The sequence below is a fragment of the Oryx dammah genome, unplaced genomic scaffold (genome assembly GCF_014754425.2).
Source record: "Oryx dammah isolate SB20612 unplaced genomic scaffold, SCBI_Odam_1.1 HiC_scaffold_1, whole genome shotgun sequence".
In the NCBI taxonomy this organism is placed as follows: Eukaryota; Metazoa; Chordata; class Mammalia; order Artiodactyla; family Bovidae; genus Oryx; species Oryx dammah.
In genome coordinates, this window is record NW_024070185.1 from 50,300,037 (window position 1) to 50,315,857 (window position 15,821).

General features: G+C 40.1%; 1 protein-coding gene across 3 annotated transcripts in view; it reads right to left on the minus strand.

The window, feature by feature from the left end:
- Window positions 1-2,149: 2,149 nt before the first annotated feature.
- The window catches only part of CARNMT1 (carnosine N-methyltransferase 1), a 45,041-nt gene continuing 31,369 nt past the window's right edge, over window positions 2,150-15,821 (minus strand). For all 3 annotated transcript variants that reach the window (XM_040255185.1, XM_040255324.1, XM_040255417.1), the window contains exons 7-8: window positions 5,427-5,530; window positions 2,150-4,747 (exon numbers count right to left, since the gene is read on the minus strand). In XM_040255185.1, the coding sequence (XP_040111119.1) occupies window positions 4,646-4,747; window positions 5,427-5,530 (206 nt within the window). In that variant the 3' untranslated portion in view covers window positions 2,150-4,645. The remainder of the gene's footprint in view (window positions 4,748-5,426; window positions 5,531-15,821) is intronic.

The window sequence follows — 15,821 nt, forward strand, 5'->3', positions numbered from 1 at the left end:
TTTGGGTGAACTCCGGGAGTTGGTGATGGACAGTGAGGCCTGGCATGCTGCAATTCATAGGGTCGCAAAGAGTCAGACACAACTGAGCGACTGAACTAAACTGAAATGAACATGTGTGTGTGCTCAGTCATGTCCAACTCTTAGATCCCTTAGACTATAGCTTACCAGGCTCCTTTAGTCGATGGAATTTTCTGGTAAGAATACTGGAGTGGGTTGCCATTTCTTCTTCCATAGGATCTTTCCGACCCAGGGATCTAATCTGTGTCTCCGAGTCTCCTGCATTGAGACATCGGGGAATCCCTGATACGAGCATGTTTCTTCATCAAGGCGCATGTGCAAGAATGTCTCTGTATACATGCTTAGTTGCTCAGTCATGTCCGACTCCGTGCAATCCTATGGACTGTGCCTGCCAGGGTTCTCTGTCCATGGGGTTTCCCAGGAAAGAATACTGGAGTGGGTTGCCATTCCCCCTCCAGGTCTTCCCAAAACAGGGATCGAACCCAGGTCTCCCGCGTCTCCTGCACTGGCAGGCGGAGTTTTTACCACTGAGCCGCCTGTCTCTACAGAACGGAATTCCTGAGTAGTACAGCGCTATGTTTAACTTCACCCGGACTAGCTTCCTAAAGTGCTTTTTACAAGCTTATTCTAGTACAAGATAAGATGCTTTTGTCACATCCTCACCAGTAAACTTAGTATGGTCCTACCTGAGAGTGTGATATATCTCACTGTGGCCTGTTTGTATTTCCCCAGTGAAACTGGACATCTTTTTACATAGTTTATGGGCCATTCCTGGAGCAGTAATTCTGGCTCTTTACTCTCCATGGTGTGTTGTTGAGTAAGTTCTAAATGTAAATAAATGTGGTCTACATTATCAGTCTTTTCTTTGTTTATCGTTTATGCTCAAGAACACTCTGCCTGATCCCGGCCAGCCTCTGCTTGGCCCAACTTGGATCTCCAGCTTTTTGTGAAAGGACTGTTAAATTCTTTGCAGCTTTAAAAAGTTGGTATGGTTGTTTTTTTCTAACTGATTTGGAAGAGCTTCTTTTACATTCTGGAAAGCAATGTTCTTATGAGTAGTAGCTCTCGTAAATATTATAAATATTTCCTCCCAGTATGTCTTGTATTTTTACTGTCTGAAATCTTAATTTTAACACAGTCAAGTTTATCAATGTTTTGTTTTCTGGTTTACATATACTACTTGTTAAGAAGTCCTTTCCTGTTCCCAAGTTCTAGACATTTTATGGTTTTATATTTTTGCTTCCATATTTAAATCTTTCATCCATGTGGAACTGATTTGTGTGTATACAGCAGTCAACACATATGGACATCACATTTACTTGTCCACTCTGTGCGTTCACATATTCACACAGAGGCATACATCAGAGATATTGCAGATACCGCTGCAATAAAGCTAATATGGCAATAAAGTGAGTCACACAAATATTTTGGTTTCCTAGGGCATATGAATGTTATGTTTACACTATACTGTCATCTGTTAAATGTCTTTTAAAATGTGCATACCTTAAAATCAGTGTTTACAGATCACCAGAGCAAAATACAATAATGAAAAATTTGAATTACTGCAAGCATTACCAAAATGACAACAAGGACATGAAGTGAGTAAATATTGTCAGAAAAGTGATGCTGACAGACTTGCTGGACACAAGGGTTGTCACAAAACTTCAACTTGTTAAAAAAAAAAACACACTATTTTCAAAGTGCAATAAAAGGAGGTATGCCTGTATCATATTAATATTTCACAGTACAGAGGACCTCATAAAAACCACTGAACTAGGTGGTATCAATCCTCTTTCACAGATGAGGAAACAAACTCAAGAGTGCTTTGCCCAAGATCACAAATAATAATTCAGGAAAAGTATCTAAGTGCCAGTCCAGTGCTCATCATACTAATGGCTGTTGCTGGAATTTTCTTCTACTGGTTCCTTTATAATTCTTGTTTGATTATATAACAAAACCAAAGACCAAGTTTAATTAGTACAAGGCCTAGCATACTCAGAATTCAACTAATCATACTGACTTTCTAGAAGCATATAAAAGGCTAATCCCAGGGTCTAAATGTATTGTTCTCAATTAATTAAAATCCCCATATCTATGGTTATCCCATGTTAGATGGAAACAAGCAAGCAAATAGTTTCATAGCAATTTTCAGATTTTAATATTCAAGAAAAATTAAGTCCATCATACACATTAAAAATATAGGAAATTTCATGCAGACATGAAGCTTCCAATTCAGCCTTTGTGGCAACTTTTAGAATGAGTTACATATAAATACAGTACATTTTACAATTCCCAAACTTAATAATTTTATACTGTGATTTATACAGCTTCTCTTTATATTTTACATATCTCATCTTGCTCACTTGATTAACATACCCTAGGCTGTACTGCTTCATATTATGGAAATAAAAAAAGAAATGAAAGCAAGCACAATGACCTATCTCCTCCCACTTTATGAAAATAAATGAAAAATCTGTGTATAGTTATTTAAGAAAAATGTTTTAAACTTTAAGGCTTACACACTTTAGTAGCTATTTCTACACATAATACAAAATTAAACCCTCCAGTGACACCTCTATTATTGATTGATACCACAATTTTCAAGTTTAGAATATATTAACTACAAAAGCTATAAGAGAAAAAAAGGGATGCAAATTTGTATAGTATATTTTTAAAACAATTCATAATATGGAGGAGAAATCAAGAAACAAATGAAATAACTGATTTCATAATTAACTAAAAGCTGTAATTTAGAAGTACAAATAACATTATTAAAGGATAAAACCTGATAGCAAAAATTTTAAGAAATGCCAACCCATTGGTGTCAACCTGTTTTGCCCTTTATGAGAAAACCAAAATCATTTGTTTTGATACAAGCTGTAAAAAAGTGAATACTTATCAGTGAATAAAAAGCATTTCTAAATTACAAACAGCATGCATTCCTTTCAATGGCTTTTTAGAAATACTTATGCTCTTTTTAAGTTTCTTTCTTTAAAAGAAAATAAGTTCATTTTTTTTTCCCTTGCAATTAATATCAAGTTCATTCATGTGGTAGGTCAGAATTCCCACTAAATGAACATCTGCCAAGTACTCAGGAACACAAAAAAAGAGAAATAGTTTTTCAGGAACATTCAGCAGATTACATACAGGTGTCCATCACTTGACAAATCAACTTAATGGAATCCTTTATCGCATCACGGGCATAAAGGGACCAGGCACTCCTGTAGTGTATGCAGAAAAGACCCTACTGGTAAGATGCCAAATCACACCAGGACTCCCCTCACCTAACTGACAATAAAGGTGTAAAGATTTATAAATAAGTTTTCCTATGAAAACATGACATTTATGTTACCAGCACATTACTGAGATTAAGTCTATTTAATTAAAATTGCCACAGAGGTCACTTTATGTCATCACAACCATCTATGAAAATATTCAATATTACTCCCTTTTCTCCAAGAAAAGGTTAAAACACATTAAATTAGTCATCTATTTCTCAAGCTACTGGAAAACAGGGTAATAAACATTAAAAAAATACAAAGGAAAACTCCCTCCAAAAAAGATCTGCTAGAGGTAGAAATTTAAAGCAGCATATACTGTTTTAGCTATAGCTATCAGGGAACAAAATGGACACTAATCTGAAATTATACTAATGGCTGCTGCTTACAATATTAAATACACAGACCATGGGCAGTAATTTATCCCTAAATTTCATAATGAAAATTTCTCCACATTAATACTATCATGACAGTTTTTACTAGTATATAATTGTTTTAACGGAAAAAAAAAAGTGCTTGCTTTTGTAATTCAGGTAATCTAAAGGAAAGACATTATTGTAAACATCTAACTGACAAATTTATAGTTTGAAATCATACATTTCAAATGGGCAGATTTTATTCTTATTTTCCCAGTTTCCTAGCAGTACCTTTAATAAATACTTGTGTGCCTCACTTAGAATGCTGAGATCTCATATATTTCAGAGTGATCCATGATGAGTATGCTTTCAAAGTGTTCAACTTAGTGTGACCAGAAGACTAATTTGATCCTATAAACTCAGCATTTTGTAAACATCAAATGTTTGATGCTAACTATATTTTCCAGCTGAGCTAGAAAATAAAATAATTTGAATGATAAAAGGATATACATTTTCTGTATAGATAGCTTAGGTTCAAAGTAAACAAAATCCCAATTCCAAATGTTGAAAGTGACAAAGGATCCTTAGACTCTAAAAATAACATGTATGATGCATACAAAACAACACAAAGGGAGATTTTTATGGATTGCAATACTATAACTTATTCATATGGCAGACTTAATGGATAGCTTCATGAAGACACTGGAAATAAAGTTTTATCTACTGAAAGATAATTCTGGGCTTCAAGGAAAAAGTATACTTGAAGACATTTCCTCCATTTTTACTTGTATAGTACAAATATGCATGGCACGGTATATTTCTGAAAAAGCGATAGACATATTAAGAAAATAGACACTATTTCTAAATTTTGTTAGGAATAAGAAGGCACCACTGATTTGAGGTTGTGTCCTGTCATTATGATAGTTGATTTTGAGTTGTTTATTTCAGCATTTGCTATTAAACTTTTTTCTTGATGATAATCACTTGAGACTGTTATTGTGGTTTACGGACCACAAACAAAACACATTCATAGTAGTATTTCATCATGGATAGATCATTCACAGTATACGTTGACAAGACTGATTCTTTTTCCACCTGAAATGCAAACAGTAATCATAATGATGATGAAAACTACAATGATAGTGCTATTTTAAACATACTCTGTGTATTATTCATTTATTACACATACATACCCTCTAAGATTGGCACTATAAGTAATCTCAGTTTACAAACAACAGGTCACACCTACAGTAAGTGGTGAAACTGGAATTCACACCCAAGAAGTCTTTAATTCTGGAGCCTGAACTCTAAACTACTATAATATATTGCTTCTTTTTATCTATAAGAACAAACCTGTTGTTTATTTTTTAAATGAATCGAATGCTTCTAAATAAACTAAAACAATAGTCGAAGTATCATGAATCGTTATAATCACATAAGGGAAGACCACACAGTACAAAAGTACATATAGTAAACAATATCCCTCTTACATCTGACCTCCCATCCCATCTACGTGCAATCTGTCTACAAAAGCCAGTATTATGATAATGGTCAGCTACCACTTATTGAAAGGTGATTACACTAGCTATGACAGTTTTCCACTTACATACACATTATCCCAAATCCTTATAATTCTAAAAGCTAAGAAGTATTATTTTCACTTCATGGTTAGAAAACAAAAGAGGTTAAGAAGTAAAGCCAGTAACTGCCATATCACCATTCCTGTTTGAGTGCTCTGAAAGTTAAACGTTGACAATACTCATTCCATCCTTACCTCTAACTGGAATCCATACTGCAGAACAACATTTTTTATATCCTCATAGCTCAATTCTATGGAAAGTTCATTCGCCAAATTTTCAAAGTGGTACAGCAGAGGACCTATAATTTAAAGATATTATGACACTACTTAAATATAAACAGGCACCACTAGCTGTTTAAACTGAACTCCCAAGTTAAGTAATAAGTTGGGCAGAGGATGAAACATAAAAAGGAGAAGTAAAGAACTGTTATATTTGTGAAAGACAAGTATCCCTAAAACTCTGCCATTCGAGTGCCAGGCCTACATTCACAGGGAGTGAGTCCCTCTGGTGTAACAGCCTTGCACTGTGATTCTCCACGTCATGGGCTTTACACCTATAACTCTGTAAGTTCCTGAAGGAGTGGCTGAATCACAGGTCCTCAAAATGCAAGGGTATCCTGTAATTCCATAAGTATATGCAAAACTGCAGTTACAAACTATTTTGTGAAAACAGAGAAGGGTCTTCAAGCCAGACTGGGCAGAAAAAAGTGTAGGGGTAAGGGGGGTTGGAGAGTTATAGGCATGGCTTCCTGGAAGGAAAAGGTGATACTAGAGCTGGCTTTTTTTTTTGGCTGTGCTGCACAGCTTGTGGGATCCTAGTTCCTCAACCAGTGATCGAACCCAGGCCACCCCAGTATAAATGTTCCAAGACCTAATCAATGGACCACCTAAAGCTGGCTTTTTTAAAGCACGGTTAATATTCCAGCTCTAACACCAACTAATCCTTCCCCATCTGTCACATGACTTTAATGTGATATAACACACCATGCATACAGAAGGTGCTAGGTTAACCACAACTATTACAACTTTTAAAAAGGACATCCCCCCCTTTACTATTCTCTCACTCTGGATATCCAAGGAACTGTTATCTGACTCAAACCAGATATTCCATTCTTTTAAATCTCACATTTTGCCCAGTCTATCCACTTCATCCAGGTAACATTATCATCCCACAGTTATACTAAGGGACTAGACAATCTTTTTACTTTCATTGGGTTAATTATAAATCCTGAGACCAACTCACACTCCCCCACCCTACCCCACTCCTCTTACCATGTAATAGGCACAAGAGATGAAAACAACAAACAAGACACAACTGCTGTTCCCAAACTGCTGGCCTCTCTGTGGAACTTAGTTAGGGTTCAAAGGGTTTTCTTTTTTTTTTTACTGTACATAAACCACTAGAATAAAATAACTATAATTGATATATTAGTGTTCTTTTCAAAAGATAGTAATGATTCCCCACCAAACTACTCTATCAAAGTTAAGTTCCTGTTAAATTTTATTAGTACTAGTAAAAATGGAAGGTGCTACCATTTACTGAGCACCTGTTGTATCCAAGATCATCCCAAAGCTTTTGAAGCATTCTTGTATTAAAGAATGCAGAGCCTCACAGCCAAGTATCTCCAGTACTAAAGCACATGCTGTTCCTCCTCTATTATTTGAAGAACCTCCAACAATACTGTTTTATAACATTTACATAAACACATTCCTATACTTCTTACAGACTCAGACCATATTTTACTTCTACTAATGTTGTGTTTCATTATAAGCTACATGAACAAAGGAACATGTCTTATGTTTCTTTTTAATCCACTATAATGCCCAGCATAGCACTGAGTGTAGTTAATCATCTGTAATTTTACCACCTGAAGACAACCATTACAGTTGCTTTGTATTTTTCAGTCTCCTATTACAAATGGTACTTCAACAAACATATCTGCTTATATTTCAGAGATATATTACAAAGACATGCCTTGCAGTGGAGTTTCTAGGTCAAAGAGAGTAAGTATTTTTACTAACTTGATTCAGACTGCCAAAATGCTTTCCAATAGAGACATAGTACTTTTCACTCACAATTGCAATTAAGTACTTGTTTTAACACCTTACCTAACAAGGGGCAGGAATGCAATGGTACAGTCCCTCTGGAAAACTGGTTGGCAGTTTGTTGTAGTTATACATGCATGTTCCACATATGACCCAGCAATTCCACCAGTAGGAATGAAACCTTGTGGCTACACAAAGGTTTATACATAACGGTTTATAGCAACTTTATTCATAATCGTAATAATTTGGGAACAACCCAAATGTCCATCAGCCAGTCAAAGAATAAATAGAATGTAATATATCCATACAGTGAAATACTAGTCAGTAATAAAAAGAAAAAAGCCACTGGTACATGCAACAAAATGGATGAATTTCAAAAGCATTATGCTAAGTGAAGGATGCCAGACACAAAAAGCAACTTACTGTATGATTCTGTTTATATAATTTTCTGGCAAAGTGAGAACTATAATAACATAAAACAGAGCACTACCTGCCAGATACTGAAGATGAGAGAAATGAGGACTACAAAGGTTCAGAAGAGACCTTTTTCAGGCGAGTGACAGAAATGTTCCCTATCTTGATAGATGTAATAGCTGCATGATTATCGAGCTTCCAAAATACTTCAAGTTATACATTTCAAAAAAATGAATTTATTATATGTCAACTATACTCCTCCTCAAAAAATCTAAATTATAAAGAAAAAACACACTAAGTATTTTTATTCAACTAAGTATTTGCTAATTTGGCAAGAGGAAAATGATAGGCCATGCATAATTTCATCTGCATTTCCTTGAGGCTGAGCAGTTTTTCACATTTACTATGCTCATTCTTTACTATTTTTAAATTTTTATTCTTTTAATTTACTTTATGGCCATGCCATAAGTCATGCAAGATATGAGTTCACCAACCAGGGATTGAACCTGCGCCCCCTGCAGTGGAAGAACAAAGTCTTAACCACTGGACCACCAAGGAAGTCCCCAGCTCATTCTTTAAAGGAATGTTATCAAGCACCAAGCAAATGCCTGGCACTGAATATATAAAGATGAATAAAACACTATCACAATCCTGAAGGAGTTCTTTATTTTCTCAATTCTCCTGTCTCTTCACATTTTTAAAAATTTTTTATTGAAGGATAATTGCTTTACAGAATTTTGCTGTTTTCTGTCAAGCCTCAACATGAATCAGCCATAGGTATACATATGTCCCCTTCCTTTTGAAACTCCCTCCCTTCTCCATCCCAATCCCACCCCTCTAGGTTGATACAGAGCCCCTGTTTGAGTTTCCTGAGTCACACAGCCAATTCCCGTTGGCTATCTATTTTACATATGGTAATATAAGTTTCCATGTTTCTCTTTCCATACATCTCACTGTCTCCCCATGTCCTAAGTCTATTCTCTATGTCTGTTTCTCCATTGCTGCCCTGTAAATAAATTCTTCAGAGCCATTTTTCTAGATTCTGTATATGTGTGTTAGAATACAATATTTATCTTTCTCTTTCTGACTCACTTCACTCTGTATAGAATACAATATTTATCTTTCTCTTTCTGACTCACTTCACTCACTTTCACTCACTTCACCTAGGTTCTAGGTTCATCCACCTCATCAGAACTGACTCAAATGCGTTCTTTTTTAATGGCTGAGTAATATTCCATTGTGTATATGTACCACAACTTCTTTATCCATTCATCTGTCAATGGGCATCTAGGTTGCTTCCATGTTCTAACTATTGTAAATAGTGCTGCAATGAACAATGGGATACATGTGTCTTTTTCAACTCTGGTTTCCTCAGGGTATATGTCTAGGAGTGGGATTGCTGGGTCATATGGTGGTTTTATTCCTAGTTTCTTAAGGAATCTCCATACTGTCTTCCATAGTGTATCAATTTACATCCCCACCAACAGTACAAGAGCATTCCCTTTTCTCCACACCCTCTCCAGCATTTATTATTTGTGGACTTTTTGATGATGGCCACTCTGACTGGTGTGAGGTGATATCTCATTGTGGTTTTGATTTGCATTTCTCTAATAATGAGTGATGTTGAGCATCTTTTCATGTGTTTGTTAGCCATCCGTATGTCTTCTTTGGAGAAATGTCTGTTTAGGACTTTACCCCACTTTTTCACTGGGCTGTTTGTTTTTCTGGTACTGAGTTGTATGAGCTGCTTGTATATTTTAGAAATTAATCCTTTGTCAGTTGTTTCATTTGCTATTATTTTTTCCCATTCCTAGGGCTGTCTTTTCACCGTGCTTATAGTTTCCTTTCCTATGCAAAAGCTTTTAAGTTTAATCAGGTCCCACTTGTTTCCTTTTGTTTTTATTTCCATTACCCTAGGAGGTGGGTCATGGAGGATCTTGCTTTGATTAATGTCATCGAGTGTTCTGCCTCTGTTTTCCTCTAAGAGTTTTATAGTTTCTGTTCTTACATTTAGGTCTTTAATCCATTTTGTCTTCACATTTTTTTAATGGCAATAACAAAAGCAAAGAAACATTTTTTCCTTGACTGTAAGTATAATGTAAGCTCAATAACAGAAAGCTAAAATAATATGAATAACATAAAATCAAACCCATGTCTAATCCTAGTAAACACAGATAACCACTTGAATAAAGTATCTCCTTGCAGTCTTTTCTTGATGCATTAGAATGAGATATTGCATGTACAGTTTTGCATCTTATAGCCCAGGGAAACAAACAACTATAAGCAAGAGCCAGCAGGAACAAGAGAAGGCAGAGGCTGACCTGCAAAGATGTGAGATATTACAATTATCGTACAAAATACACTATTTTCAGAGAAGTAAAAGACTATCGAGAAAACATATGCAGAGAACAGAACATTCTTAAATGGCATGCTGCTGCTGCTGCTAAGTTGCTTTAGTCGTGTCCGACTCTGTGCGATCCCATAGACCGCAGCCCACCAGGCTCCCCCTGTCCCTGGGATTCTAAAGGCAAGAACACTGGAGTGGGTTGCCATTTCCTTCTCCCATGCATGAAAGTGAAAAGTGAAAGTCAAGTCGCTCAGTCGTATCCAACTCTTAGTGACCCCATGGACTGCAGCCTACCAGGCTCCTCCACCCATGGGATTTTCCAGGCAAGAGTACTGGAGTGGGGTGCCATTGCCTTCTCCATCTTAAATGGCATAGCTAACCAAAAACATACAAACAAAATAATAAAAATAACCTCACACACACAAACACACAAAGTCCCCACCAAACAGAAAAGAAATAGATGTTAGACACAGTGAAAGAAAAAAATTGTGAATGGGAAGACAGGTCAGAATAAACTGCCTAGAATGCAGGACAGACAGACCAAAAAAAATAGCAAATAAAGCAAAGTGAAAGCTTTGTGAGTGAGAAGGTCGAGAGTACATTTGACTGCATTTCCAGAAGAAGAGAAAAAGAATGTGGGAGAGGAGGTATACAAAGACGGAGAATGGACATACCAGTACTGGCCCTTTTCCACCAGTGATCTTTACAACTGGAAAACTCAGACCCCTTCATTCTCTGAAAAACCTCAGAGCCTCATTGACCTTTTAGAATCTATCCTTTTCACTCATAACCTCACCTGGGATGACTGTCAACAGCTGTTACAAGTGCTCTTTACTACAGAGGAACGCGAACGGATCTTGTCAGAAGCACGGAAGAATGTGCCGGGGGTAGATGGGAGACCCACTACGCAGCCTAACCTGATTGATGAGGGATTTCCCCTGACGCGGCCCTGCTGGGACTTCGAGCGTGCTGAAGGTAGGGAGCGTCTCCGAGTGTACAGCCCGACTCTCATGGCTGGCCTCTGAGCGGCCGCCAGGAGGCCAACAAATTTGGCTAAAGTAAATCTGGTTAGACAAGAGCCAAGTGAGAGCCCAGCAGCTTTCCTTGAGAGATTAACGGAAGCTTTTAGGCAGTACACCCCCATGGACCCACAAGCTGATGAGTCGCACACAGCAGTCAGGCTAGCATTCGTGAATCAGGCAGCCCCAGATATCAGGAGGAAACTACAAAAAATAGAGAGGTTGGGAGAACAATCCCTGCAAGACCTGGTGAGGGCAACAGAGAGAGTTTTTAATCATAAAGAGACTCCAGAAAAAAGAGAGGAACGCGTTAGGCGAGAGGAAAAAAAAAAAATTCAGGGCCGAAGAAAACCGTAGGAATCAGAAAGAATTAGCCCAGATATTCTTTGCAGGGGTAAAACAGGGAGCTAATTCTCAGAGAACAAGGGAAGTCCATTCAAAGGGTGAAGGGAAGCCAGCAAGGCAAGGACTTAAAAAGGACCAATGTGCATTTTGCAAAGAGATATTACATTGGAAAAGTAAGTGCCCCAAGAAAAACCTAAGGGAAAGACCCACCAAGCAGGAGGTGTCCTCCACGTCCTCCACGGGGGCCCACATCCTATATGCAGGAGACGATAGCGATTAGGGGGGTCAGGGCCCAGCACCCCTCCCTGAGTCCTGGATAACTATACGTGTGGAGGGGAAACTGGCTGGCTTCATGGTGGAGACGGGAGCTCAATACTCGGTCCTTAACCGGAAAGACGGACCAATGTCTAAAAAGACCAGCTGGGTACAAGGGGCCACTGGAACTAAACGATATGGATGGACTACTAAACGTCAAGTGAACTTGGGGGCCCAGCAGGTGACCCACTCTTTTCTTGTGATACCAGAATGCCCAGCACCTCTGTTGGGAAGAGACTTACTATCTAAAGTCAGTGCCCAAATTCACTTTGACCATGGAGAGATATCAGTTCTAGATGGGACAGGACATCCCATACAAGTTTTGTCTCTGGCATTGAGGGACGAATACAGACTGTATCAGCCAAAGCCGCTCATGGCCATTGACCCCAATGTACAACCTTGGGTCCAAAAGTACCCTCTAGCCTGGGCAGAAACTGCGGGGGTAAGACTAGCCAAGCAGAGAGGCCTCCCATCATTGTCGAATTGAAATCGGACGCCACCCCTATCCAGGTAAAACAATACCCTTTGAGCCTAAAAGCCCAACAAGAAATCACCACATATACAACGGCTTCTGGAGGCAAAAATTCTTAAAAGATGCCGATCTCCATGGAATACTCCCTTGTTACCTGTGAGAAAGCCAGGGGGAACGGACTTTAGGCCTGTGCAGGATCTTCGTGAAGTCAACAAACGGGTAAATGATATACATCCAACCGTCCCTAACCCGTACACCCTTTTGAGTGGCCTCCTGCCAGACTACGTCTGGTATACTGTCCTTGACTTAAAAGATGCCTTTTTCAGTTTACCCTTGGCCCCCTTGAGCCAAAAGATCTTCGCATTCGAATGGATAAAAGAAGGCAACCAGACCTCAGGACAGCTAACTTGGACTCGACTTCCACAAGGCTTCAAGAATTCACCAATGCTATTCAATGAGGCTCTGGGTGAAGACCTCCATGAGTACCGGGTTGATCACCCCAACATTGTTCTATTGCAGTATGTTGATGATCTTATGCTAGCCGCAACCACTGAGAAAGCATGCCTAGAAGCAACAGGCAACCTCCTTCAAACTTTGGGGACCTTGGGGTACCAGGCTAGTGCAAAGAAGGCCCAAATTGCTAAGCAGGAAGTCATATACCTAGGGTATAAAGTAAAACAAGGACGGAGATGGCTGACGCAGGCCATGAAAGAGACCATATTGCAGATCCCTGAGCCGGCAACTCCTCGACAAGTGAGAGAATTTCTTGGGACTATTGGGTATTGCTGGCTATGGATCTTGGGATTTGCTGAAAAGGCCTGGCCACTATATGAAGGAAGTAACAAAAATAAAAACTGGACTTGGACTGAACCAATGAAACGGGCTTTTCAAGAACTCAGTCAGGCTCTGCTGGAAGCGCCAGCCCTTGCTCTTCCTGACCCGTCCAAGCCCTTCCAATTGTTCGTAGATGAAAAACGGGAAATAGGAAAAGGAGTCTTGACGCAGCAGTGGGGGCCTTGGAGGCAACCAATGGCCTACCTATCCAAAGGACTGGACCCGGTGGCTGCGGGGTGGCCACTGTGCCTCCAAATCATTATCGCTACTGCCCTCCTGGTCCGTGATGCTGACAAGCTGACTTATAGACAGCGACTCCTGGTCTACACTCCCCATGCCATCGAAGGGATTCTAAAGCAGCCACCGGGTAAATGGATCTCTAACGCCCGTCTGACCCATTATCAGGCTTTGTTGCTGGACAGCCCCCGGATACACTTCCAGACGCCCTGCTTCCTGAACCCAGCTACTCTCTTACCCAACCCGGAAGAAGACAGCCCCCTCCACGATTGTGGTGAGATACTGGCTGAGACGATGGCAATATGAAAAGACCTAACAGATATGCCTTTAAATAACAGTGAGCTGATATGGTTTACAGATGGAAGCAGTTTTATAAAAGATGGACAGAAAAAGGCTGGAGCCACAATAGTTGATGACTCTGGGAAGATAATATGGGCTGAAGCCCTTCCCCTGGGTACCTCCACCCAAAAAGCGGAACTAATAGCCTTAATACAGGCTCTGGAGAGGGCAAAAGGAAAAAGAGTCACTATTTATACCGACAGTCGGTATGCATTCGGCACCGTACACATCCAGGGCCCAATATATAAAGAGTGGGAGTTTTTGACAGCCGAGGAAAAAGAAGTTAAAAACCTGCCTGAGATCCGCAGACTCTTAGCAGCCTCGAGCAATGTCAATAGTACATGTCCCTGGACATCAAAAAAAAAAGAGACATCAAGGCTCGAAGCAACCGAGCCGCTGATATGGCGGCTCGTGAGGCGGCTGACAGGGACTGCACAGCCCCTATACTAACTGTGGGGCTGCCACCCCCAGGTATGGGAACTTTGACCCCAACCCCCAAGTATTCCTCTTCTGATCTCAATTGGATTCAAAAAAAATGCCAGCCCTCAGGAGGGCGAAGACGGATGGTATTGGGACCAGGATGACAACTTGATACTTCCAACCGACTTGGGTCAACACCCCTGTCCGCACCTACATCTGACCATCCATCCAGGAGACTAAAAAGACTCTAACCCTCTTACAGACAGCACGTTTGCGGTTTCCCCGACAACAGGCGACTGTACGAGACACAGTCCAGACCTGCTAAGCGTGCCAGATGATGAAGCCGGGAAAACGACAGCATATGGGGATGAGGTACCGGGGAGAGAAGCCAGGGCAACACTGGGAGATAGATTTTACAGAGGTAAGACCAGGCAAGTATGGGTACCGTTATCTGTTAGTTTTGGTAGATACTTTTTCTGGGTGGGTGGAAGCATTCCCTACTAAGGGAAAAACAGCAATGATAGTAGCTAAAAAGATCCTAAAAGAAATAGTACCTAGGTTTGGGCTGCCAGTGACTACTGGCTCTGATAACGGGCCTGCCTTTGTGAGTCAGATTGTACAGGGACTGGCCGTAAGGGACCAAATGGAAGCTGCATTGTAAATACAATCCCCAGAGCTCAGGACAGGTTGAGAGGATAAATCGGACTCTAAAAAAACTTTGGCAAAATTGGCAATAGAGACTGGAGGGGACTGGGTGACTCTCCTTCCCTTTGCTCTCTTCTGTGCACGTAATACCCCCTACAAGCTGAACTTAACCCCTTTTAAAATTATGTATGGGAGGCCCCCTCCTTACAGCCATCACCATAGCGACCATGTTCGGCCTTGGGATCGCTGGGGCAGAGACTGGGATAGCAGCCTTGTCCCTCCAAGGCCAGGGATTTACTTCACTGTGGGCAGCCATAGATAAAGACATTACCCGCCTACAAGAGTCAATTAGTCACCTACAAAAATCGCTGACCTCCCTGTCCGAGATGGTCTTGCAAAACCGAAGAGAGCTAGATCTAATTTTTCTGCAGCAAGGGGGGCTCTGCGTGGCCCTGGGGAAAATGTTGTTTCTACACAGACCACACCGGGATAATAAAACAATCTATGGCAAAAGTAAAAAAAAAAGACTAGCCCAGCAGGGATGGTTTAACTCTTGGTTTCAACAATCTCCATGGCTGACAACATTAATTTCCACCCTGGTGGGACCTCTTATCATGCTTTTACTAATACTCACCATTGGCCCATGCATCCTCAACAGGCTCATTATGTTTATAAAAGAGCGTATTAATACAGTTCAACTATTTGTGCTTAGACAACAATATCAAACTGTACCCCAGAACAAAGAGGAAGATTCCTCTATATGATCTAAAGACAGGGGGGGAATGTTACAACCTCACCAGAGCCATGACAGGCTCAGAGAGGTGCACTAGGCCAAAAATAATCCCTGAGTCATGCTTCCGGGGCTTCAGAGAGATGATAACTCTGGCCAATCAGAGGGATGATAAGTGGCCAATCAGTAAATACCAGGAAACCCCTGCAGCCAATCAACCCTCGCCAACTCCCTGTCTTTGTTCTAAACTTATAAATACTGCCGAAAATCTGGGCTCCGGGCTCTCATCAAGACTCCACTGCGCTGGATGAGACGGGAGCCCTGGCTCGAGCTAGAAATAAAACCCCTTTATGCTTTTGCATTGCTGTGGACGCCTTATTCTCTCAGTTTTGGGAACTCGGATTCTGGGCAAAACATTATTATTTAT